The 24,340-nt window shown below is 34.9% G+C and overlaps 1 protein-coding gene across 5 annotated transcripts in view; it reads left to right on the top strand.

Annotated features, from left to right (window-relative positions):
• Positions 1-24,340, top strand: part of RNASEH2B (ribonuclease H2 subunit B) — a 59,950-nt gene that overhangs the window by 33,577 nt on the left and 2,033 nt on the right. For 4 of the 5 annotated variants that reach the window (XM_016143088.2, XM_016143087.2, XM_036228530.1 and 1 more), the window contains 6 exons: positions 6,170-6,234; positions 7,835-7,940; positions 10,348-10,429; positions 11,807-11,849; positions 15,899-15,979; positions 17,677-17,980. In XM_016143088.2, the coding sequence (XP_015998574.1) occupies positions 6,170-6,234; positions 7,835-7,940; positions 10,348-10,429; positions 11,807-11,849; positions 15,899-15,979; positions 17,677-17,790 (491 nt within the window). In that variant the 3' untranslated portion in view covers positions 17,791-17,980. Of the gene's footprint in view, positions 1-6,169; positions 6,235-7,834; positions 7,941-10,347; positions 10,430-11,806; positions 11,850-15,898; positions 15,980-17,676; positions 17,981-24,340 lie in introns of those variants that run through there. The other variant, XM_016143086.2, reaches the window with a different exon arrangement.

Raw genomic sequence — 24,340 nt, 5'->3', positions numbered from 1 at the left:
AATTCCCCAGCCAACTATTTTGATATTAGACTCCAGATGCTGTCTCAAGTCTCTGGCATTAAAGATCTGGTTAAGCCTGCTACATTTATGAAAACCATCCCCCCTTGCCTCTCCCTGCCAAATAAATCCAGCCACAGTTGTTTGTGTCCTGTGTGATGATGGTGGTGACCTTCGCAATGCTTGCTTTATTAGTGACAAAAATGGTGTCTCTGTTTGCTAGCTCTAGGGCTCAGCATGTTTCTTGCCAAAGAAGCTCACATTCAGTGGAAGGATGACAGGGGAGAGGGCTAATAAAGTGTTGTGGACCTCATCTAGAGTATAACTCTGGTTCATATTGCAAGCAAAAGCTGCTCTGCGCTGTCCAATGTGATCAATAGGAAGGGCCAGGAAAACATACCTGATTACAGTACCCCGAGTATAGTTGCCAAGTTTCTATCCCCAGGAGGCAGGGGAAAAAAGAGACCATATGAGTTTCTCAGTTGTGGAAAACATTGAGAAAGTAGATGTGAAAATGTGCTCTAGGCAGTTTGTTCAGCAATACATCAGGGAAATCCAAGTTTGTGAACTGATTACCCAATTGCTGAACATGTTATTTAATTGTAGACCTACTTTTTATTCCATCCTTATTTTGTAAACCCAGTCTTTTCAGATGTTTGAGACCAGTTTTATAGGCACTAGACACATTAGGGAAAGAAACATTTCCAGCATATGTGCATTTTATCTAACTCACTAACTCACAAACATTAAATTTAGGACGTGAACAAACATATTATGGTATTTTTCATAATTGTGGGTAATTTGTGGCCTTCACAATATTTTAAACCTCCTTGCTTATAAAAACTTGTAAATTTTAAAGTTAAGCATTAGTTTATGCACTTGGTCCTTGTGTAGCATTCTGGGCTAGTTAAGTTGGATATTTCTTAATGATCATCTCGTCCAAGGAATGTTTAATTAAAAATAAATTTATAATTAAGAAACTTCCTAGAAAAAGAACTCCAGGCCCAGCAGGCTTCACTTGTAAATTCTGTCATATTTTAAGGAAGAAATAATACTCAATAATAATAATAATAATTATCCTCAAACTCTTTCAGAAATTAGATGCAGAAGGAATATTTTCCAACTAATTTTCTGAAGCCAGAATTACCTCAATACCAAAATCAAAATTATTGCAAAAAGAAAACTAAGCCAATCTATTATCCCTTGTGATAATAGATTGAAATTATTTTTTAAACAAAATATTAGCAAATCAAATATATAATAAGGGTAATACATTATAGCTAAGTAGTTTATTTCAGCAATGCAAAGTTGGTTGAACATTAGACAATCAGTATAATTAACCATATTTGCACATTACAAAGGAAAAATTATATGATAATCTCAATAGATGCAGAAAAAGCATTTGACAAAGTTCAGTTATAATATAAATTCTCAGCAGATTAGAAATAGAAGTGAGTTCCTCAGTCTGGTAAAGGGCATCTGTGACATAACCTGAGATAACATCATACTTCACTGTAAAAGACTGAACACATTTTCCCCTACAATTAGGTACAAAGTGTCCTCTCTGACCACTTCTATTCATCATTATAGTGGAAGCCCTAACAGTCTCAATAAGACAAGAAAAAGGTAAAGGGTGTACAGATTGGAAAGTAAATAGAGAAACTACTCAAACAATATGGTTATGAATATAAAAAGCTCAAAAAGTCTATAGAAAAATCACTAGAACTAATAAACAAGGACTCGGAATACAAGATCAATAATATGCATTAATCATTTGTATTTCTGTATATTAGCAGTGATTAATCAGACAATTGAATAAAAACATACAATTTATAATATTATCAAAAACCGTAAGTTCCAGGGATAAATGTAACACAATATGTGGAAGACCAGTATACGGAACATTACAAAACATTGCTGAGAGAAATTAAAGAAGAACTAAATAAATGGAGAAATATACTATATTCATGAATTAGAAGACTCAAAATTGTTAAGATGTCCATTCTCTCCAAGCCGATCTATAGATTTAATTATAGAGAATCCAGAAGTAGACCCACACTTAAAGAGTCAATTGATTTTTTTAATGGTGTCAATGGGAGAAAGGATAGTTTTTCAACAAATAACCTGGAAAAATTGGATCTCCATATGAAAAACAGTCTTGGCCCTCACCTCACTGTCATATAGACAAATTAACTCAAAATAGATTGCTAACTTAAATGCAAAAATAACCATTAAATTTCCAAAAGAAAATCTTTGTGACCTTAGGGATAGACAGATTTCTTAGGTCACAAAAACCACTAACTATAAAAAAATTATGAGCTATTTTTCATCAAAATTAATAGCTTCTGATTTTTGAAAGATATCACTAAGAAAAAAGATAAGCCACAAGTAGAAAAATTGTTAACATAGTATATATCTAATAAAAGATATGTATTTTAAATATGTAAAGAACTCTTTTTTAATTGAAGAAATGATTTAAATTCCCCACCCCACTCCCATCTACCTCTTCCTTCCCTTTGTTTTTTGTTGTTATTGAGTTATATGCGTTCTTTGTATATTTTGGATATTAGGCCCTTATTGGAAGCATTACTTGCAAATATATTTTCCTATTTGGATGGTTGTCTCTTTACCTTGTTGATGGTTTCTTTTGCTGAGCAAAAGCTTTTTAGTTTGATGTAGTCCCATTCATTTATTTTTGCTTTTACTTTCCTTGCCTTTGAGGTCAAAATCATAAAATCCTCTTTAAGTCCAAGGTCCTTGAGTTTAGTTGTATGTTTTCTTCTATTCATTTTATTGAGTTCAGCCTTATATTCAGGTCCTTAATCCATGTTCAGTTAATTCTGGTGTGTGGTGATAAACAACAGTTTAGTTTCATTCTTTTGCAAGTGGCTTTCTGGTTTTTCCAGCACGATTTATTGAAAAGGCTTTCCTTTCTCCACTGCTTTTTTTGTCGAAAATTATTTGCCCATATAAATATGGGTTTATTTCTGGACTCTTGATTCTGTTGCATTGGTCCATATATCTGTTTTTCTGCCAATACCATGCCATTTTGATTACCATCGCTTTGTAGTATAATTTGAAGTCAGGCAGAGTGATGCCTCCAGCATTGTTCTTTTTTCTCAGGATGGCTTTGGCAATTCAGGGTCTTTTGTACTTCCATACAAATCCAATGATTTCTTTGTTACATTTCTTTAAAAAATGCCCATGGGATTTTGTTGAGGATTGCATTAAATCTGTATAATGCTGTAGACAATGTGGTCATTTTAACTATGTTGATTCTTCCAATCTAAGAACAAAGAATATCTTTCCATTTCTTTGTATCTTCTTCGATTTCTTTTAACAGGGTCTTATAGTTTTCATTATATCGGTCTTTCACATGTTTTATTAGATTTATTCCTAGGTATTTTATTATAAAGAACTTTTTTTAACACAGTACTATCAGCAAATAGTTTGAGTAGTCATTTCAGAAAAGAATATGAATAGCCCATAGGCTCATGAAAAGATATTCAATACCATTAGTCACTAGGGAAATGTATCTTAAAACCACAAGAAAGTGTCATTAATATCCCCCAGAGTGTCTAAAACAAAAAAAGACTGACGGTGAGCTGTGGAGCACCTGAAACTCTCCACCTGGGTGGTATAAGTATAAAATGGTATAACCAGGCAACTTCTTATGACTCAGTAATTCTAGCTATTTTCCCCAAGACTTATGAAAACATAGGTCCATGCAAAGACTTATACAAGAATGTTCAGAGCAGCGTTTTGATTTCATAGCAGCTCTTTCAAAATAGCTAAAAACTGGAAACAATCTCGATGTCCTTTGATAGGTGAGCAGCTAAACAACATGTGGGGTGTCCATACTGTTGGCTCTTTTCCATCTTCCATGGAATCCAGTGATGGAATGTGGAAAGTAAGGCAGGAGTGGATAATGGCCCTGAGATTTGAGCCTCGTTGCCCAAGAGGGTGATTCGGGAGGAAAGTGAACAGTTTGGTTTTAGGCACACAGCCTCAGCTCAGGGAGGTGAGCTTCCTGGTTGGGTTTGTTTAGTTGTTGAGACAGGATGAAGCCACTCCAGGAAAAAGGTATAGTTGACTTCAAAGGAGGAGGAAGTGGAACTAGAAAAAAATCAGAGTAAAGGTCATCAGAGATACAAAACAAATGAGAGAAAAATTTTATAAAACCATGGAGAATGAACCAGGGTAAGAAGTACTGAAGCAGGAGAAGAGCTAGTTGATCTTGGTAAAATGAACATCAGATCCACAGCTTTGCTGTCAGCTTGAAAAGGAATCCTGATGCTCCTGCTCACTAGCTCCGTGACTTTGGACAGTTTATCGTGCTTCACTCAAACCTAGTCCTTTACGATGGGACAAATAATGGTATTCATTGACAATTCATTCTGAGCATTCAGTAAGAAAATGTGTATAAGACCTGAAGGTACATTAGTTTCTGATGCTATTGTCATTAACAGGTTGTCAATTCTCATTTGTTCTTAACTAATATTAAGTATTCATTATGTGTCAGGTGTACTCTCAGATTTGTATGGATCATCTCATTTAATAGGCGACTTCTCAAGGTGATAGTATGCGCTGCATGTGTAGAAGCCCAGAAAGTGGCTCAGAGCCTGTGGTCTTCACTTCTGCAAGAGCATTTTCAAAAGGGAAAGGAGTAGCCTGCAGGGGGTTCGGGAGTGGGAGAGAGGAAGGAACCATGGCAGATTGTAGATGTTCTTCCGAGGAATTTGGAGGTAGAAGAAGAAGGAAGTGAGTATCATAGTTGTCGTAAGATTTCTTAGGCGAGACCTGAGCACTGAAGTTTCTTGGAGATTATTTGTTTCAGGCAATGAACAGCAGTTTTAAAATCTGTTCAACAGCGTGCATTTACTACTGAGTGATTGCTGCATGCTCTTGTAATTCCCCTAATGTCTGTGGGATGGGACATCATCTCCGAGGAAGTCAGGCCCACCTCTTCAGCCGTGGCTCCGCAGCTAGCCGTTGGTCCCAGCAGGCTTGTCTCTCGGAGAGCAGATCTTGTACCAGAGAATCCTCAGACTTCTGACAGGTTGCCACTTGCAACCGTCCCTCTTTTGTTATTCCAGTGACAGGTCCTGAGGAGAGGGTGCAAAGGTCTGGCCCCCACTCCCTCCCGCCTCCTATTGCCCACAATGCTGATAACCATATGCTGAAATGGGGAGGAAATGCACAGGAGCTAAGGCCAGAGACCTGCCAGGCCCTCCCCTATTAACCAGTTCATGGAACTGAAGCAATTTAATGGGCTGCAGAAAACAATCCCTGGACAAGCAGTTTGCATTTCCTACCATGATTACAGAGGAAAGAGAGAAAACATCATTTTATAGAACCCTAGGATGACTCCCACAGACTCACACGCACCTGGCCTTAGGATTTCTGGTGGTCCCAGGATAACTTCTGTGTAGAGACAGAGGCTGGGAGTGGAAGTGCTGCCTCCACTGATTGGTTTCTTGAAACCAAGAACCCCCATGAATGAAGTGTTACCGAGGAAATGATGACATAGTAGATAATGCTAGGTGGATTGTGAGAACAGCAAGTGTAATTTATAAGATGTGAAACGTTTATCCCTATAAAAGGGCCAGGTTGAGCCTATCATAAATCTAAATTGCCCTGAAATAGCAGTGCTTATGTTGTAATACAGTGAAAGAGAGAGATTTTCTTCTTTCTTCATGAATCCCACTGGGACAGTACTGAGTAGATAACATGATTTTTTTTTGGTATGGATAAGAAAGTTCACAGGCATCTGCATTTAGTTTCAATTTTATTTTTTGGTATTTCCATTTTTCTTTTAGAAAAAAAGTCTTTCATTGAAAACATTGAGGTGAGCTTAAAATTATTCAGAAAAATGAAGTTTGCTTAGCTTGTTCATTTTCTGTTTTAAAAATGACCTTTTCTACAGATTTGTTTGTATAATTTGATGATTTTCTTAAATTCTCACTAATTTAATGGCTGGATGAAACCTAAGGTACTCAAATTCTGTTTTGGAATTTATTTTTAATATCTCAAATATGCTGTCAGGTTTGTAAATTAAATTTTCAAAAATATAAACTACTATGAAATATTTTATATTTTTTATAATCTTATGAGTTTTATTTTTGTTCAATCCACTGTGCTCAGTATTTTTTTTTCTTTTAATTTAATACAGAAATAGGCAAAAGGAAATACTATAAGTACAGCAAAGAGAAGACATTAAAGTGGCTGGAAAAAAAGGTATAGTACCTCTCCAGTGCCTATGGCAGAAAAAATTCAGTGCTCTTTTTAAAAAATCTTTAAGGAATGTGCTAAGTTGTAATCCAAAGACTATTTTGTATTTCCAGCTAAGAGTGGAAAACTGTATAAGGATATCCAATATGAGAAGAAATCCTTTACTTTTCATTCTTTCTTTCTCACGTGTCTCTGGAGTTAGCGCGATGTTTTCCTTTGACTTGTATTTCCATTTCCCTGTGATCCTTCACACTGAACGAAAGAAGTTCTTGCTCTTTGTTGGTATATTTTTGAGTCTTGTAAGCCAGATAATACCAGGCCTGACGTTCATCCTGCAGGTGTCTTAGAGGTTGATGTTGCTCCCACACAGCCAAGCAGGGAGGGCCCTGAGACAGACTGGATTTCAAGCTTAAAGGAAGTGTATCCCACTCTGCGTCTGGGTGCTGAAGAGGGATTACCTTCCAGGCACACCCTGTACTTTAGTACCTAGGAATTAGACCTCATATAAGGTCTGGAGCAATGCTTTCAAATTGATTTAGTAAGTCACAACCAATATCTTTTCTTGGAATGCAATGGGGAGGGGTGGGATGGGACAGGATAGGATAGAATGTATTAAACTTTAACAGAGTAAGGGTAAGTCTGGCTCTATGAAACATATATATTTGTTTTGAGTATTGGGTTTTTTATGTATTTCTTACTGTGAGTTGTGGCTAAAAAGAGAAATACTTTGACAACCATTGGTCTAAGGATGTAGTGTACTTTCACGCTGATTAAGAACCTCACCAGAGCAAATCTATTGCTGACAAAGTTTTTGCAAGTTGGCGAATTCCAGTAGTTACTGTACTGATTCCTAAGATTTTCTTGTTTTATCTTCTGTGTTCCACCTTGTGAAAAATGTTTGTGCGTCATACATTACCGGGCACATTAGGAGCCTGGGAACGGAAATGAACCTTGTAGAATTAATCAGGCACCTACTGTGCAGAGTAGTGAAAAGACTGTAAAAGTGCCCCATGTTTTGCTTTCCATCTGTCTCAGTGGTGGTCTAGGTGAGTAATGAGTGCTTGACAGTCTTGGCACTTAGTTTTTGCTCTTAGCAAGTGATAATGACATGAACAGCAGAGTCAAATTTATATTGATTGATTGTGTTTCCTTTCTTAAATTCCTAGGAAGTGGGAAATTTACATTATTTATTTTGTTTAGAAAATTATTACATATAAACTTTGCTCCAGGTTCTGTTCTGAGAGCCTGACATATATTCATCCATTTAATCCTCATAACAACCCTATGAGGTAGGTCCTATTTTTACCCCCATTTCACAGAGAAGTTAAGTCGCAAGCACCTGGTCACAGCAAACCCAAGCACCTGATTCCAGAGTCAGTGCTCTCATATTGTGTAGCCCTTACGAAGTCCAGGGATTGAAGTCATCCCAAAATGCTATGGCTGCTGCTCAGCCTTCCTCCAAATGTGCTGCCATCTCTCAGCTTCTGATATCTGCTGAAGAAGTAATTCTTCCTGCATCTGAAATGGGTTGAAGACTATCTGGAAAGCTGTGGATTTCTAGAGTTAGTTCAGAATAACCTGATATTCCCTTTTGGTTACTTCATAGGTTAATCAGACTATGGCAGCATTGAAAACCAATAACATAAATGTTGGTGCCCGGGTACAGTCTGCTGCATTTTTCTGCGGTCATCAGGTTTCCAGTCACAAGGAAGGTAAGTACATTGTTTCATCGGAAATGATTTTTGTTGTGAATAGGCTGTGCATGTATAAATGCCTATCTTATGATTTTAAAATCTTAACATCTTAGAAGCTTCACATCCTTGCCAATGTGTTCTCATAGATCTTGTGCCAGGTGTGCATTTTATTTCAGAAACAGGTAATATTTCTACTATAGATCGCTTCTGTCACTAATCGATACTTAAATCATATATTCAGCAAATATTTATTTTGTACTAATAATAATAACAACCCTAACAACTCTGGCTTTCATTTGTTGAGGGTGTATCGTGTGCTAAGCCTTTTAATAAGTTTCCAGTGTGTGCATGTCATCTTGTCTGACCCCAGGTAGTCCCATTTTGTGATGAAATTCTTCAAGCTGTGTCTAAAGTCATATCACTAGTATATGAGCTATTAATAGAATCGGTCTGACTCTTTAGCCCACACTCAACCTTCTTGTGCTGTGCCTAAGGCACAGGGCGCCCAGTGAGCTGATCTGCTGCATCTTTCTCTTAAGAAGCATATGTCTTACCACAGGGCTCAGTATTTCAATTTTAGATGAAAATTGCTTCACTTGGCAATTTTTTATTCTTTTAGATTCTTAAGGTACATTCTTTTTCTTTTGCCAGTGTAATATACTATATGTGTATGTATATACAGAGAGAGAGAGAGAGAGAAAGAGAGAGAGAGAGAGAGAGAGAGAGAGAGAGAGAGAGAGAAAGGGAGAGAGAAACAGCTATATAATGCAAATAACATTCTCAAATGGTAGAACAGAAATTATTCTGACTTTAAACTCCAATTTGGGGTTTACTGTTCTGAAACATCTGGCTTTATTCATTAAAAAAATAAAAATGAAGAAGAGTGGCCTGTTTGAGGTTGATGGTAATTGAGGCAGTTTTTGATTTTCAGAAATATACCTAGAACACCTTACACAGACAGATAGATGATGGCTGATTGCAGCCACCCCGGGAGTGGTGGACAGCCCCCTCACCATACCGAGTTTACCAGCTGTCACGGGCTTTGGTTGGCTTTAACGAAAAAGAGAGGGATTTGAGTCGGATGGATGGATGGATGGATGGATGGATGGATGGATGGATGGATGAATAAAACCATAGATTTTTTTTTTTAAGTAGGAGAAGGTATTTGGACGTTATTTAGACAGATCTTCTCAATTTAAAAATGAAAAACTGGTCTCAGAAGTAGAGGACTTATCCAGTGTCATCCATCCTTGCCAGTAGGTCAGGTCTTCTGCTCCGAGTCCAGTGTTTTTACCAATCTCTGGTTTTAATGTTTTGGGTTTTGGGTATATTGCCATTTAGGTTCCCAGCCATAAAGTAAGCTCTATATTCTTTATGCTAGTTCCTTTTTTTCCATCTTTAGCTCAATACGCTGCCAGAAGAAACAAACAGATGATATGCTGACATTCTTAAAATCATTTTGTCTATTCATGACTTATTGGATAGCCCAGAACCATGAGCACATTTTGAGAAGAGTTAGGTGATAACTTTCAGTTCATTGGCAGTGAAAATCTGACTGAAGACTTTGAGATCAGGCAGTCCAGGCAGTAGTCACTATCTAACTAATACTGAGACAAATTGTTATCTTTACCTGACAGCAGAAGGGAAAGGAAAAAAAGAAGCAAATGAATATCCCGGCAACAAACCTAATATATTGCTTTTGATAGTTTATATCTCTGTGTGATTATTCCATCTTATGATTAAGTTTGGTTATCCTCTAGTATTCTACATAAAATACTGAATTAAGGAACAGGGCTTTAAAACAGATTTTATTGTCTTATGTAACTGTATTTAATGAGTACTCATTTTAGTACTGAGGATCCAGATGCTTTGGAATTAACGATAATACACTCGGTTGAGTTAGCTTTTTACATTTTTTAAAACATTTTAATAGTTTGGGAGTGTATATAATGTTCAGAATTCTTATAAAGCAAGTACTTAACAGACATTATTTCTCTTAAATAAGCATACTCATTGTTCAACGATTAGATTTATTCTATAGTGAAACAGACCTAGAAACAATTAGTCTTTCAAAAGGACATGAATATTTTATATTGTTACAACTGATTTTTGAACTTTATGTATATTCAAGAGCCTAAACTAAGAAAACAACCCTGAATTTTCATTTTAACTGTCATTTAGTGGGCATCCACTGGGTTGTACTTGTATTATCTCATTATATTTGATATCATCTTATATCCTATCTCATCCATCACATCACCTTACTACTCTGACGAGTGGTTATTAGCATCCTTATTTTACAAATGAGATAAGAGGCTAGGAGCTTAAGTAGTCTCTTAAGGCCAGATAGAGGCAGAATCTGATTTTAAAGTGACCATAATTATTACTAATTTTTCTCTTGTATTCTCTATTCTATTTCTTTCAGAGGATTATATTCGTTATGCCCATGGTCTGATATCTGACTACATCCCTAAAGAATTAAGTGATGACTTATCTAAATATTTAAAGTAAGTATTGTTTATCTTCAGTCATAATTAAGAAGCACCTTTTTGCATCTAGGTTTTTCAGCATTAGGGTTTCTTTATGGCTTATCACTTCACTGTTTCTGATAAGAGATTATTCTTGAGTTATGTCATAGACTCTGGTTTGGAGGTGATTTTTTTTAATGGACATCCATTGATTGAAATGAATTAATTTAGTAGATACTGATTGTAGGAACTCATGTTAGGACTAGAACTATTGATTGGTATGATTTGAGATGGTAAACTATGTTAAAATTATATTCCCAGTTAGACTTAACAGATTTCGTTCTTTGTGATCATTTTAATAGAAATAAAGGTGGGAAGAAAGAGTAAATGACATATAGAATATTTTTGAAAGTTACATTTAAAAGTTTTGTACCATTTTCACTGTTATTAGATGTACATTAAGTACCTTTATTACACCCAGCACTTGAAACACAATCTGTATCTTTGAGGGCAGAAGAGGGTTTAAGAATGACTTGATTTGCATTTCTTCCTTCATAAAGATATTTAATATAAAGAAAAGACTTTACCTTAGGGTGAAAAAAATATATATATTTTTAATTTTAGTAACTATTAAGATTTTATGTGTGTAGTGGTTTAATAGCTTTTCCAGATCCTTATAATAGCTTCTTCCTCTGATACATGAAGATAAAATAAGTTTTTAATAGATAGTATTGCTGTTTTTAGCAATTGCATAGGTCCTACTTTAATAAAAAAACAATTAGTAGAAACTGGTTTCTATAGTGGTTAAAGTATGTTGAAAGCCTGCTTTAAATTGATAACCATGCCCTCTGTTTAATATTTCTCTGGATTTTTAGTCATGACTTATTATCTAGATAGAAACCTTATGTCTTCATATTCCTTTTTTTTTTTTTTTAGATTCTTTTTTTTACACTGAAATTTTATATTTTGGTTAAATATTTGGGGAGAAAGCTATGTCAATTAAACTTCTTTAATGGAAGAAAGATAAATTTTGTGTGTCTTTTTGTCAACAGTTAAAATAATTTTAACTTAAATATATGCTAGATTCATCATTGGTAAAAAAAAAAAAAAAAACTACTACAATGCCAAAACACAAATTTGTAAAGGCTGAGGAAAAGCAATTCCATTTCAACAAAAGAGTTCTAATTTTATTTTTTTTTAGTTCAAACAATTTCAGTACAAGAAATTGAGTAATGAAACAAAGATTTATTCATTTATAGAAGTTGCATTCTTTACTCTGAGGTGATTACACAATGAAATATATGGAAATGAAGCTATCAGAAGAGAGTAGGACTTACTAAATCTCAAGTTGGCCCAGTCTTTTTGTTGGCTTGTCTATGAAAAACCATGATTGTGATTCTTATTTTTATTTCTTAGGCTTCCAGAAACTTCAGCTTCATTGCCAAATCCTCCATCAAAGGTAAGAAGCTGTGACTAAGGTATCTTGGGGAACCTGGAAAAATGTTATACTTTTACCACATAAGTTCATTTTATTGTGTATTTTAAAACACGTTTAATCCACCTTTCATGGAGTGATGTTAATGTGGAATAAAGATTGCCATCAGTATTTTTTATTTGTGTAGATTTTACCTGAATAATAAAATACTGTCAATAATAGTTGGTTTTAGCCAGATACCTTTATAGAAATATTATAGATATGTAATATTTATAACTAATATTCCTGAGTTAGCCAAATCCTATAATCAACTTTATTAATCACCAGGAATACTTTATATATAACTAAAATTCCTTTTGCCAAATCTGATTGTCACTAGTACAAAGATGCACAAAGCATGATTTTTGTAATACAAAGAATCCTTTGAGCAAGGATGACCAATGCTTTTTTTCTGCATTTGAAGTGATCAGTGCAATGTGTGTGCAGTCAGTATCTGGGAGTGGAAAGGCTTTGCCTCTTCCAGATGTTCTCAAACTGCCACCCACAGCACCTCTGCACCATGGACTGCAGATTGGGTTTGTCTCCCAGATGGGGAGGGTAGAGAAGTCAGTCCTAAACCACACCTGATGGCATACTGTCCAGGCCTGACCTCAGCCAGGGAAGTAAACACCTGCCTGTCAGTGAGGTCATTCTTCCACTAGCAAAATAACAGATGCCTTGAAAACGTGAAGTGGACACATTGTGGATGTTTAAACAACTTTCCTTTCCCTCTACCTTCCAGGTGGTCAACATGCTCAGGACTTTTTTGTATCATGTCCTGTTTGGAAGTCATGGTAGCTCCAAAAACACTTATTACTTTGACTTTTAGAAAAGGATGGAAAATTTACAGCACATCAGTATGAGTTGTTGGCCATTTTCAACTGATTGTCAAAGGAGGTTCATCTTTTACTCTCTGGAGGAATAGCACTGCGCAGAAGTCAGTTGCTGCTGTAAGGTCTAGGGTCAGACTCACACTTCTTCCAATCCATTAGTCCACTGTCTCTGACAGTAGCACAAGGGGACATGCTATAACTAAGAAAATAGGCATATTTGTTTTTTTCTTATTTCTCTCCCTCCAAAAACTAAGCACGTTTTTTTTTTTTTTTTCTCTCCAACATCTGTCTTCCTTGGTAACTTAGAGATCATTAACAAATGGATCTAAATCAATTCTTGAAGATTTTCGCCTTTCATTCCATCTGGGGGAATGGGTTTCATAGTTTATTCTTCTCGGACCCAGTTTTCTATTTTCTTATTTTAATTTCCAAAATTTAAGTTCTTTGTGATTTCATCATTTATGATTTAGATCAGGGGTCAGCAAACTTGTTCTGTAAAGGCCAGATAGTAAATACTCAGGCTTCGAGAAGCAGATGGTCTCTGTCACAGCTACCCAACTCTGCCATTGCAGTGCAGAGACAGCCGCAAACAATTCGTAAACGGACCAGCGTGGCTGTGTCCCAGTAAAACTTCTTTCATAAAAGCAGGAGGCCAGCTGGATTTGGCCCATGGACAGTAGTTTGTCAAGCCCTGATTTAGATCTTGGAATCTTTTTTCTCCTAAATCTCAGCCTTACCTCCTGGATTATTTTAGTTGCTTTTCAAGGTCTCCTGCTCTATTGTGTCTTCCTGGAGCTCCAGTGTACATATTGCGAACTGCGCTGGAGGATACACCATAGTTTAAACAAGCATAGGGTAATGTCTGCTGCCAGCTTTCCTTTCTGTGTCCAGGATTTGATTGATTTTTACAATAATTATAGTTGCTTGTTTTCAGGAAATATGTTCCACTGGCTATTAGGTATCTTTGTATCTGTGTTGTAATCAATAGCACAGAGCCTGTCATCCTTAATATGTTTTGCATTATTTTCTTACTATCATATGTTTGCCTGTGTTGAAACTCAGCTTCCAACCCTCAGCCCCTTCCATCTTTTGAATTTATCACTGTCAGCTAGCAGAGCTGAATGTAATCAGTGGATTTGGAGATATTCCTGGTTTCTTCTTGCAAATCATTTGCAAAAATGATAAGACCAGTCCGTCTTCACTGTGGTACTCGGCCATTTGCTCTTTCTTTCCAGAACTGTACCCATTTGTCATGTCCTTTGTTATTGTCTTTCCAAACCACTTTTCTATTTCTTCTGAAACATTTCCCCAAATCCACAGTGATTCAGTCTTTTAAATAATAAAACTTTAAGTAAGTATAACAATTATGTTTTTTTCCAACATATTCAACAGTGTGCTGGAAATAACATGAAAACTAGTTATGTGCAAAGGCTGCCACAATCATTTTCTTTTTTATAAGTACTTATAACTGGCATCTTGTTTGATAGTGGGCCTTTAAAGCACCTGAACAAGTCAGTCATCTTATTCAACATTTGATATTGAAAAGGAAGCAGCTTTCATCCTGTGTTCTTACCATGAATATTTTTTTATTTGACTTATCAGTGAAAAGTGAACATGCCTAAGTATTGATGATGACATCTATATTAGAACCTTATGCAGTGGAGGAGGAAAGCAGACACCTTTATAACTTTTAAGCTTCTTGCAATGTGAAACTATTATAGCCTTCATCATTATTACCTGTGAGTTCTACTCTCCTAGTTAAAAATCCTTTCCTATTAAAAGTATGCATCACCTACATACCCTTTATTATCTTAATTTTAGTAGAAACACGTATTAAGAAAGTTGCTCATACGCCTATGTTCACTTTGCTGGTAGGTAGTTCATACATGATAAACTAGTCTTTTTCTTTTGAAGATTTGTTTGCTAGAGGTTGCTATGTGGCTAAGAGAAGGTTTTGCCCCATTATGCGATGTTTTCCCAGATGCCCTTCTGTTTGTCACAGTGAAGAATTTTCAAGACATGTTGTTTTATCCCGTGTTATGCATGTGCTGTGGCATCTTTTAGCACTAACTACTAGTTCTTTGTTTAGCAAAAGCTGGGGTGTGAAGAGTCAAGCTGGGAACAAATCTGTGTTTTCCAAGGTGAATCCATGTTGGGTCTTGTCAACCTGGTGTCTCCATAAAGAGCTTAAAGATCTATAAAATTCTGAGTTGCGATTACTTTGTAGTCAGTGCTCCATGTTAAACATCAAAATTTATCTGCCCTGCTGTGTGCCTTTTACATAATAAATGTGACACAGTTCCTTCTATAATGTGGCATGAAAGCTGCAGTCTAACTCGACAAGATTCTCACGTTTATCTGTGTAAAATGCTCATGTGACAGGTAAAAACATGAGTAAAGGTTGACTTTAGTCTGAACATACCAGATCCTATCTGATCTCCAAAGCTAAGCAGGGTCGGGCCTGGATAGTAATTGGATGGGAGACCACCTAGGAAGCTGGGTGTTGTAGGCATAAAAAACAAAAACAAAAACAAAACACAGATTGACTTAGTTGCATTGGGCCCAATGGAAACAGCACTTGTACAGAAATTGAGATCTGATCCCAAGTCCCCTACTAAGTGGCCTTGAGCTATTTGTTTAAGCTCTCTGTGCTTCATTCTCTTGCTGGCTGCTTGCTTTGCAAGGTTCTTCGTGTTTGGGTAAAATGAGATGATTAAATTGAAAGGAAGTTAACAACATGAAGTTATAATAAGCTATGATAATAAGCTATGTTCCTAAATGGACATTATACCAGCCCAGGAAGTAAATAAAGTGGGAGTTCTGGCTGGACACCAGTCCCCCGTAAAGGAAATTCTTGTCTTTCCTTCTGTACCTACGTTCACCCACTTAGACTGTCCTGGAAGTCAGCAGTCACCATCCCTGGTTCATGCAAAGCATGTGATCAATATTGCTAGACTGCCTTGAGGCTGCGGCTGAGATTTGGCAAGTTGTATTCCCCCATTACCGGAACTGCTCCTCTGAAGGGCTGTGTGGCTTAGTTCCCTAATCAGCAACATGTAAAAGAGCTTATAAAAAATAAGCCATTTTCAGGATCAGCTGCTCCATTTGGCCTCATGTGGGTCCAGATTGCCCATGTTGATTCTTTTTAAATGAATGTGTCAAGGTGATGTTTGACACCACTTCACTGCTCTAACATTGCAGAAAGTAAAGTTATCAGATGACCCCGTAGAAGCAAAAGAAGATTACACTAAGTTTAATACTAAAGACTGGAAGACTGAAAAGGTATGTGTGTCCAGGTGTGGTTGCCTACTCTTGGACTCAGGAGGGCTGCATGAGGGCATCCAGGAACAACTGTATGCTTGATTCCGATTTTACAGTTTTAACCATGAAGAATTACTAACATGTGTTTCTGTGACTTAAGTCATTAATTCAGAATTGTGAATGACAATGCAAATGTTAAGCAAGAAAGAATTTTTAGGACTCAAAGAAAGGCAGTGTTCATAGCAAGAGTGTGCTAGGCTATACTTCTTTAACTAGAAAGGTTAATTGTTCTTGCAAATTCTTATTGCCCCTTTGCATTTTTGCAAATTGTCAGTTCATGTCTCTTGCCTGTTTTTATGTACGATAGTAATAGTCTTCTTGTTCGTTTGTAAGAGTATTCTCAATTAAGGTGACACATTTTATAACATATAAGGTACAAATAATTTTCCAATTTGTGTTTACCCATTTCGTTGTATTTTAAGTTTTAAGTTTTTCTGAAGATTAAATATAGAAATTGTTTTTTCTTTATGATTTTCTCATTAATTTTTATGCTAGAGAGACCTTGCCTATCCCAAGATAAATCAACTTCCACTTAGGTTTCTGCAACATTTACTCCCCTTATAGTTTAAAGTTTTTTTTAAATAAATTTTATTCTTTAATTTTTATGCAACTTACCTAGGCATGATTACCTAGGGGGTAATCCCACTTGAGATATGCCTAAATAGCTGGTTATCTCCATGCTTTCTGTAAGCAGGGGCACTTTTGAGTTTCTCTGTGAGAAGTATTTCTGCCCCACTCTTCTTGCTGCCCATTGTATCTCCTTGGGCACAACACCAGTAAGATAAGGGGTTGGACCAGAATGTCAGTTAAATGCAGGGGATAACTTATTGCAAAGAGATTGTCACTTTTGACTAACCACTAAATTATAAGTAATAGAATGTGAGAAGCAAAATTTCAGTGATCAGACACTGTGCTCTGAAAAGATGCTTTGGCAATGACTTTGTCTCACAGTTCCCAAGAGTGGCAGCCTATTTTCTTCTTTGCTGAGTCCTATTTTTTATGCTTCTGCTAAACAAGTTGTGATGGATCAAAGTAAAATCAGCTGCTATTTACCTTCTGCTAGGGCATGGCAAAAACAAACAAACAAAATGACCAGGAAGAGATAAATAAAAATTTACAAGGCTGGTATATTTGGAGTCAGCTTTTTGGAAGGTATTCCTTTGTTGGAGGGAAAATGAGACAGCTAGCTAGTCTAGATTCTTTGCAATACAGGTTGTCTTTTCAATATAATAGTGTCCTTGGTTTCCCATACAGCCTCTGAATAAAATCAGATGGTAAATTGGCGTGAATTATTCATCATGTAGTAATGCAAGGCTGTAATTCCTCCTTCTAACAATTGCTGCCTGTGTCAGTTCCATTGTTTGTGTTATTGCACTTAATGCACCCTCCAGAATTATTCCCCCTAAACTAACGTTCCACTCCTTAGAAGGCAGTGGTTTGTCTCCTGCCTCTTTTAACCCATTTTGTCTCGTAGGTCTGAGTTCTGAATAGAAATCAGAACTTGCTTTTAATAATCACTTCCTTATGAGTCATGTTAGCAGCAAATGATTGTTCCTTTAATGAACCCTGAGACATGCATGGTCTGGTTTGATTCGCATGTAATATTTATAAATGTTACATTTGTAACATAACAATTTTTCTCTTATTTTCATTAACAGAAAAATAGCAAAATGACTGCAGCTCAGAAGGCTTTGGCTAAAGTTGACAAGAGTGGAATGAAAAGTATTGATTTCTTTTTTGGTGCAAAAAGTAAAAAAGTTGGAAAGATTTGAAATTTTGAAAATGGAATCTAGCAAAAATATTTGCCTTTTACATATTCCATTTTTGTCCTTCCTCCATGTTACTGTACTTTCTGACCCTTAATCACCACTATTTGAAATAAAATAGGAGCAGTTTTCAAATTCACTGGAACATTTCTTTGTATTTGATTTTTATGTTCCTGAATAAAATTTGGGAAAGTAATTGTGGACTTTGGAGTCTTCTTTGACATAATGAAAAGTAATCAAGTGAATAGAATTAACCTCTAGCATCAAATTTCCTCAATAAACTGACATGTGACAGTATTTGAGTGTATGCCTGTTATTTTATGCAGCTTTGCCACATGATAGCTATAGCAATACGTTTTTCAATATATTGAGAGAAATCAAATAGTGAAACTATCTGATAAACTACTACTTTTTAAAAGCCTTTAGTTTTTGGCTTTTGTTGAATGGTATTTTCTGTTTTGTGAATACATGTTCTTTGTAGAAAATGAAGAAAAATGTAAAACAAAAATTGTATTTTCCTAAGTTTTACCCAGGGATAATATGGTGTACTTTCTTATAATAATAATTTTTAAGGGAATTATAATTTTATAACTTTTTTATTGACAACACCATTTCGTGACATTTTTCCAGACTATGAAAGTATTCTTCATAATTATGCTTTTTTAATGACAACAATTTTTAATAATAAATTAATTATTTAGTTATTTGATTATTTAATAACCATGACCCTATTTTGGCTATTTAGATTGTTACCAAATATTCACTCTTTGAAGAATCAGATTGTATGTAAATATTTGTCCACGTCTTTGATTGTTTCCTTAGAGTGGATTTTTAGATACGGGCTTACTGGTTCATAACTAAGTTCTCCAAATATGCCAAATATGTATTCGTGGAATATATTTCACAGAAAATTATAGTATCTTGTACTCTAAAAAATGGTGGTGTGAATTCTTTTCTTATTCAATGCCATCTTGTTAGCTTTGAATATTATCTTCACAAATAAATGAGAAAGGCATTTTGTTATAGTTTTAATTCACATTTCCCTGATTAATAAAGATGCTAAACATTTTTCATATTTATCACTTGTCATCTTATAAAGAAAATTATCTGTTTATGTTCTCTGTTAAACTGTTGGAATGTCAGTATTTTTCTATTGGCGCTAACAGTATTCTGTAACTTAAGGACATTAATTTTCGTCTACCATGTTCATTGTAACTTTTTTTTTGGTTTGCCATTTGCCTTTAATTTTGTGTATGATTTTTGTCATACAGATTTTCTCTGGTTTTTATGTAGAAATATATACATAAACTTTTCCTTTATACAGTCTTTATACTTAGAAGGATGTTTCCCTCTACTGGGAAGTCAACTAGTCAGTTTTTTTTTTTAATTTTTAACAATTAATTTTTGTTTTATATTTAATTACTTAAATCATCTAGAGAATTCACTCTAAAATATTCTCTGAGTAAAGCTCTAATTTCATTATTTTCTCACCAGTTTATTTTTCCACTATATCTGTAGGATTATTTTGTCAGGTTCTTAAAGTGCCAATGAGATTTTTATTGAGATTCTGTTAGATCCATAAAATGCTGGAAAAACAGACATCTTTACAAAATTTAGTATTTTCGTTCAGGAATATATAGTATTTCTCTATATTTACTAAAATCCTCATTATATCTTTCATTAATTTTTTTATTCTTCATCTTCATATAGATTCCAGATACTTCTTTTTAGGAATAAATATCTCTAGGTATTTTTGTTGCTGTAATTGAAATAATTTTTTTTTCACTTAGATGTTCTAACTGGCTATTTTGTAATAAAGTGTTACATTTTTATATATTTACCTTTTAAATAACCAATTTACTAAACTATTAATCTAAATTTTTTTATATTATTCATATTGAGTTTCCAATACATAATAAGGTACATAATCTTACTCTGAAAAAATTGTATGCAATTCCTTTTAAAGGTTATACTTCTGTTATATCTTTTATAGCATATTGCCATGGATGAGAATACCTAGAATAGTGTTGTAGAGTAATAATAGTAGTCATCTTTGTCTGATTTGTGATTTTATTAATATACCTTATCATTATCTCTGACATCCATTGTTGTAAATGTTATTAAAGTGTCCATTTTCTATATTTTCTTTCATATTTATATTTCCTTTAAAGTTTAAATTAGTAATTAATTTGTGTGAGTTGTAGCAAATATCTTTTTGGGACCTATGATTATGGAGTATTTATCACTATTAAACTGTACTTGAGTTCCTACTTGACATTAGGTAAAGGATAGCATAGTAGATGTTCTGGCTTTGCTATTGTCAAATCTAGTTTTCAAGGCTTTTTTTTTTTTTTCAGGATTTTCACATCTATATTCAAAAGTAATATTGCTGTTAGGTTTTAGTGTCAGAACTAGTCTAGGTCTCATCTTTCCTAGTGTTCTGGAAAGAATGATATTGCATAGGAATAATCTATTTCTGGAAAATTTAGAAGAATATAAGTGGTGAAATTGTCTAGCACTAAGCCTTCTCTTTTTTGTTATGGTTGATATTATTGTCTTTAATCTGGAAGAATTATTCTTCATCATTCACCCAGAAGTTTTAAAATCTGCTGATTTTCTATTTCCATCATTTCTTCTATATTTATTTACTGTATATTTAGTTGGCATTTTTCTCTAAGGAGGAACTTTCCCTTCTCTACTTCTTTATTCACATATGAACTTATATCATGATGGACTTGAAGACTTTTATCTAGTGGGTTATGTTATATTATTTTGTTGTTATTTATTTTGATGCTCATATTATCCCAGAAGGGCCAGTGGGAGCTCCTTCGAGCTGACATCTATATCTTTTCAGTATGTTCTTATCATTCTTTAAAACTCCCTCACTTCTTCCTGGACAGCCTATCCCAGGCTCCTTTTTTTTGTATGTTCTCTGCCCAAGCCCTGAAATTAGCCTCTTTTCCAAGGAGCCAGAGTTCCTTTTACTAAAGGGATATCTTTTAATATGTGCAGTATCATGATGGGTTTTTAAATGTTAAACTAATTTTACTTTCCTGAGATAAACCCTACGTGGGGGTTGGTCACAGTGAATTATTCTTTTCACATGTAGTGTTGTGCTTTATTTCCTAATATTTTTTTCATATCTCTGTTCATGAGAGAAATTAGTCTGTAATTTTCCTTACTTGTAATCATTTGTTTAGTTTTGGTATCAAAGTAAAGTTGGCCTTATAAAATGACTTGGGAAATAGTCTCTCATCACCTGTTTTCTGAAAGAGTTTGTGTCAGATTAGTGTTGTTTCTTCCTTTCATGTTGGACAAAATTCACTAGTGAAGCTATTTGGCCCTGAAATTTACTTTCTGGGAAGAATTAATTACTAATTCAATTTTCGTAATAGATATAGAACTCTTCTGATTTTCTCCTTTTTCTTGTGCCAGCTTTAATAATTTACATCTTTCAAGAAATGTGTCTATTTCATCTAGGTTGTCAAATTTATTGGCAAAAGTTGTTCCTCATATTTTTATTATCCTTTTAATGTCTGTGGATCTGATTTCCTCTCTTTTATACCTGATATTGGTCATTTCTGTCTTCTTTTTTGTTTTCTTAATTAGTCCAGCTAAAGATTTATTAATTTTTTTAAGCCCTTTTAAAACATCATCATCTTCTGGCTCATATAATTTCTGATGAGACATCTGTGATCATTTTTATATTTCTTCTACTTTATATAATGTGTCCTTTTCACTCTGTCTTCTTTTAAAGTTCTTTTTCTTACTAGTTTTTAGCAAGTTGATTATGATTTATTGATGTGATTTTCTTTGTGTTTATCTAGTTTGTGGGTCTAAACTTCATCAGATTTAGAAAGTTTTTGGCCAGTAGTTCTTTAAATGTTTTCTTGTTCTCCTCTGCCCTTTTTTCCTCACCCCCTCAGAGTCTGTGACTCCAATTATATGTACACTAGGCCACTTGATACTGTCCTGTATGTCCTTTCACTGACTTTCTGGCCATTTGTTTTAATATTCCATTTTAGTTTCTTTTGCTGTATTTTCAAGTTTATTTTTTCATTGATGTCTTTTTGTTGTTGTTTGTGTTAAATTTTGAGGTAACAGTGGTTAATAGGTTTACATTATACTCTATTGTGCACTCACCACCAAAAGTCTAATTTCCTTCCATCACCATGTGTATGACTCTCTTTACCCAGTTCATATACCAATGTGTTTGATATGTCACATATGAGTAAAATTATATGTTTTTTTCTTTTCTGCCTGACTTATTTCATTTAGCATAATACACTCCAGATCCATCCATGTTGTTGCGAATGGCAGTATTTCATCATTGTTTATGGCTGAGTAATATTCCATTGTATATTTATGCCCCTTCCTCCAGATCTTCACATCATTGGTTCCATCTTGTCATTATCCCTTATCTCAAGAATCATTTTTTTAGAGACTCAATTCCGAACCTTTCGAACCTGCCTCACTCGCCTCCCCTGATTCTAACTCTGTCACTCTTCATCCTATTTTGCTGCCTTACCCTCTTCACAGAACCTTGTCTGGCTGGTTCTCAAGTATGTCCACAGCACTTGCACCAGGCAACACAAAGTTGTGAGTTAAATATTTACTGCATGAAATAATCAAGCAATCTGTAGAGGACATCATTGGGTGTCTTGACACTGTATGACTGAAACTAGAAATTCAAGGTTCATTCTGAAAGTGAGTTTTCTGTGATGCTCTAGAATTTGACATCCAAGAACATATCCATAAACTCATTCGTAAACTCCTAGTGGAGGCTTAAACGTCAATAGAAATAGATAAAATCTTTAATCTCTGTAGATAAAGGACTGAATTTTCTTCTGTCAGTTGATTGAACTGTATTTTCTGTAGTCATTTTACCTAGCACAAGACCTGAAGTTAAAATATGTTGTTTACATCTGTGTGGGAGTGTTAATATTAATAAATTTGCTTTTATTTGGCATTTAAAGATTATATCAAGCCCCCTAATTATTGAAGTTTGAGAATATATGTGGTCTATAAAAACTTGTCTTCCCAGCAGCTTTATTTTTTCCAACTTTTTTGAAGTGTAATTGACAAAATTGTATATATTTAAGGTGTAAAATGTATTTTTAATATATATATATATACACATTACCACAATCAAGCTAATTAACGTATCTATCACCTCACATAGTTACTTTTTGTTTGTGTGGTAAAAACACTTAAGGTCTACCCTCTCAGAAAATTTGAAGCACACAATACAGTATTATTAACTATAGTCACTATGTTGTGCATTAGATCCAAGGAGCTTTAAATAGCAATTTTGTTTTCTTCCATTCTTGACTTTACCTTTGATGCCCAGATGAAAATCCTAATCTCTCTTGCAATGTGCAGCATTAGTAACTGAAGAATGAAAAACTAAAGGTATTACACATGCCAAGTGGTGTTTTGGGAATAATATCAGGAACATATCGATATGGGCTTATGCTTATACACATATGCTTATACACGCACATTTATGTATACAAACACATACATATAAATGCGCATATGCAAACATATTATTTAAATTCTTTAAGGAATTTCAAACTAGAGGCTTTTTAGACTTTATTATACTAAACATTAGGATACTTTAGCTTACTCACATCCTTTGGCCCTTTGCTTCTCTTACATCATTTTTCTTTTTGATTAATGTACTGAGTTTGGGGAAAGCTTCAAAAACTATCTGCACACTATAAAACCGCTACGTATACATAAGAGCCCCCATCTTTTTCATGAAATCATAGATATTTCTGAAACTGATCTCAGATTACCAACATTCCTTTTTTATGTCTGGTTAATCTTCAATTTAAATGTCCCTCATTATTCTGACTCTTATCTTCAATGTTTAGTGAGAATCAGCAGCTGTGCACTTTTGCTTCTGAGAGACCTCAGGTGAAGGAAGGGATTTCCAGTCACGGCCAGCCTTGGCGACCTCATCTACAAAGGTTTATACTTCTGTATTCCCAAGGAGATTCTCCTCAATTAGGTTTACTGTGGATGTCAAGTGGAATTGTGTGTTTCTGGTTCAGGTCTCTTTCTAGAGTGCTACTCCCGAGGTACTCCTTTTAATTTGGGGGACTTAGCAAAACACAAAGACAATTTGGAAATGAGAAACTAAAATATACCCATATACTTACTAAATGTAAAGTCCTGTTTATATTATATGAAATATGGTATGATAATAACAGTAATTAAATACCTTCATCTTTAAAAATGTAAGCAAAGTGAAAACCTATGTTTCAAACTAAACTAAAACTTTTAAAAAGTAAAGTAACTGGTCTAAAAAGACCAGTTAATTTAAAGTAGCTGGATTATACCTGGTAGTAGTCACAGTCTTGCCTTAATTCTGTGACTTATGGACGAATCACCAGCTTTGCTGGTCCACAGTCATGTCTTCTGTGTGGGATGAGACCAGACCAATGAGCTCTTTTATGTTCTTCCTGTGTCGCTGCTGCTTGAGGAGACTCGTCTCCTTTACACCTGCGAGGAAAATGCTTTTAGAGTCAGCCTCTCTCCAGCGTTTACC

The sequence above is a fragment of the Rousettus aegyptiacus genome, unplaced genomic scaffold (assembly GCF_014176215.1).
Source record: "Rousettus aegyptiacus isolate mRouAeg1 unplaced genomic scaffold, mRouAeg1.p scaffold_m13_p_11, whole genome shotgun sequence".
Taxonomy (NCBI): Eukaryota; Metazoa; Chordata; class Mammalia; order Chiroptera; family Pteropodidae; genus Rousettus; species Rousettus aegyptiacus.
Note: the sequence above shows the minus strand (reverse complement) of the source record. Positions and strands in the feature narration are given on the sequence as shown.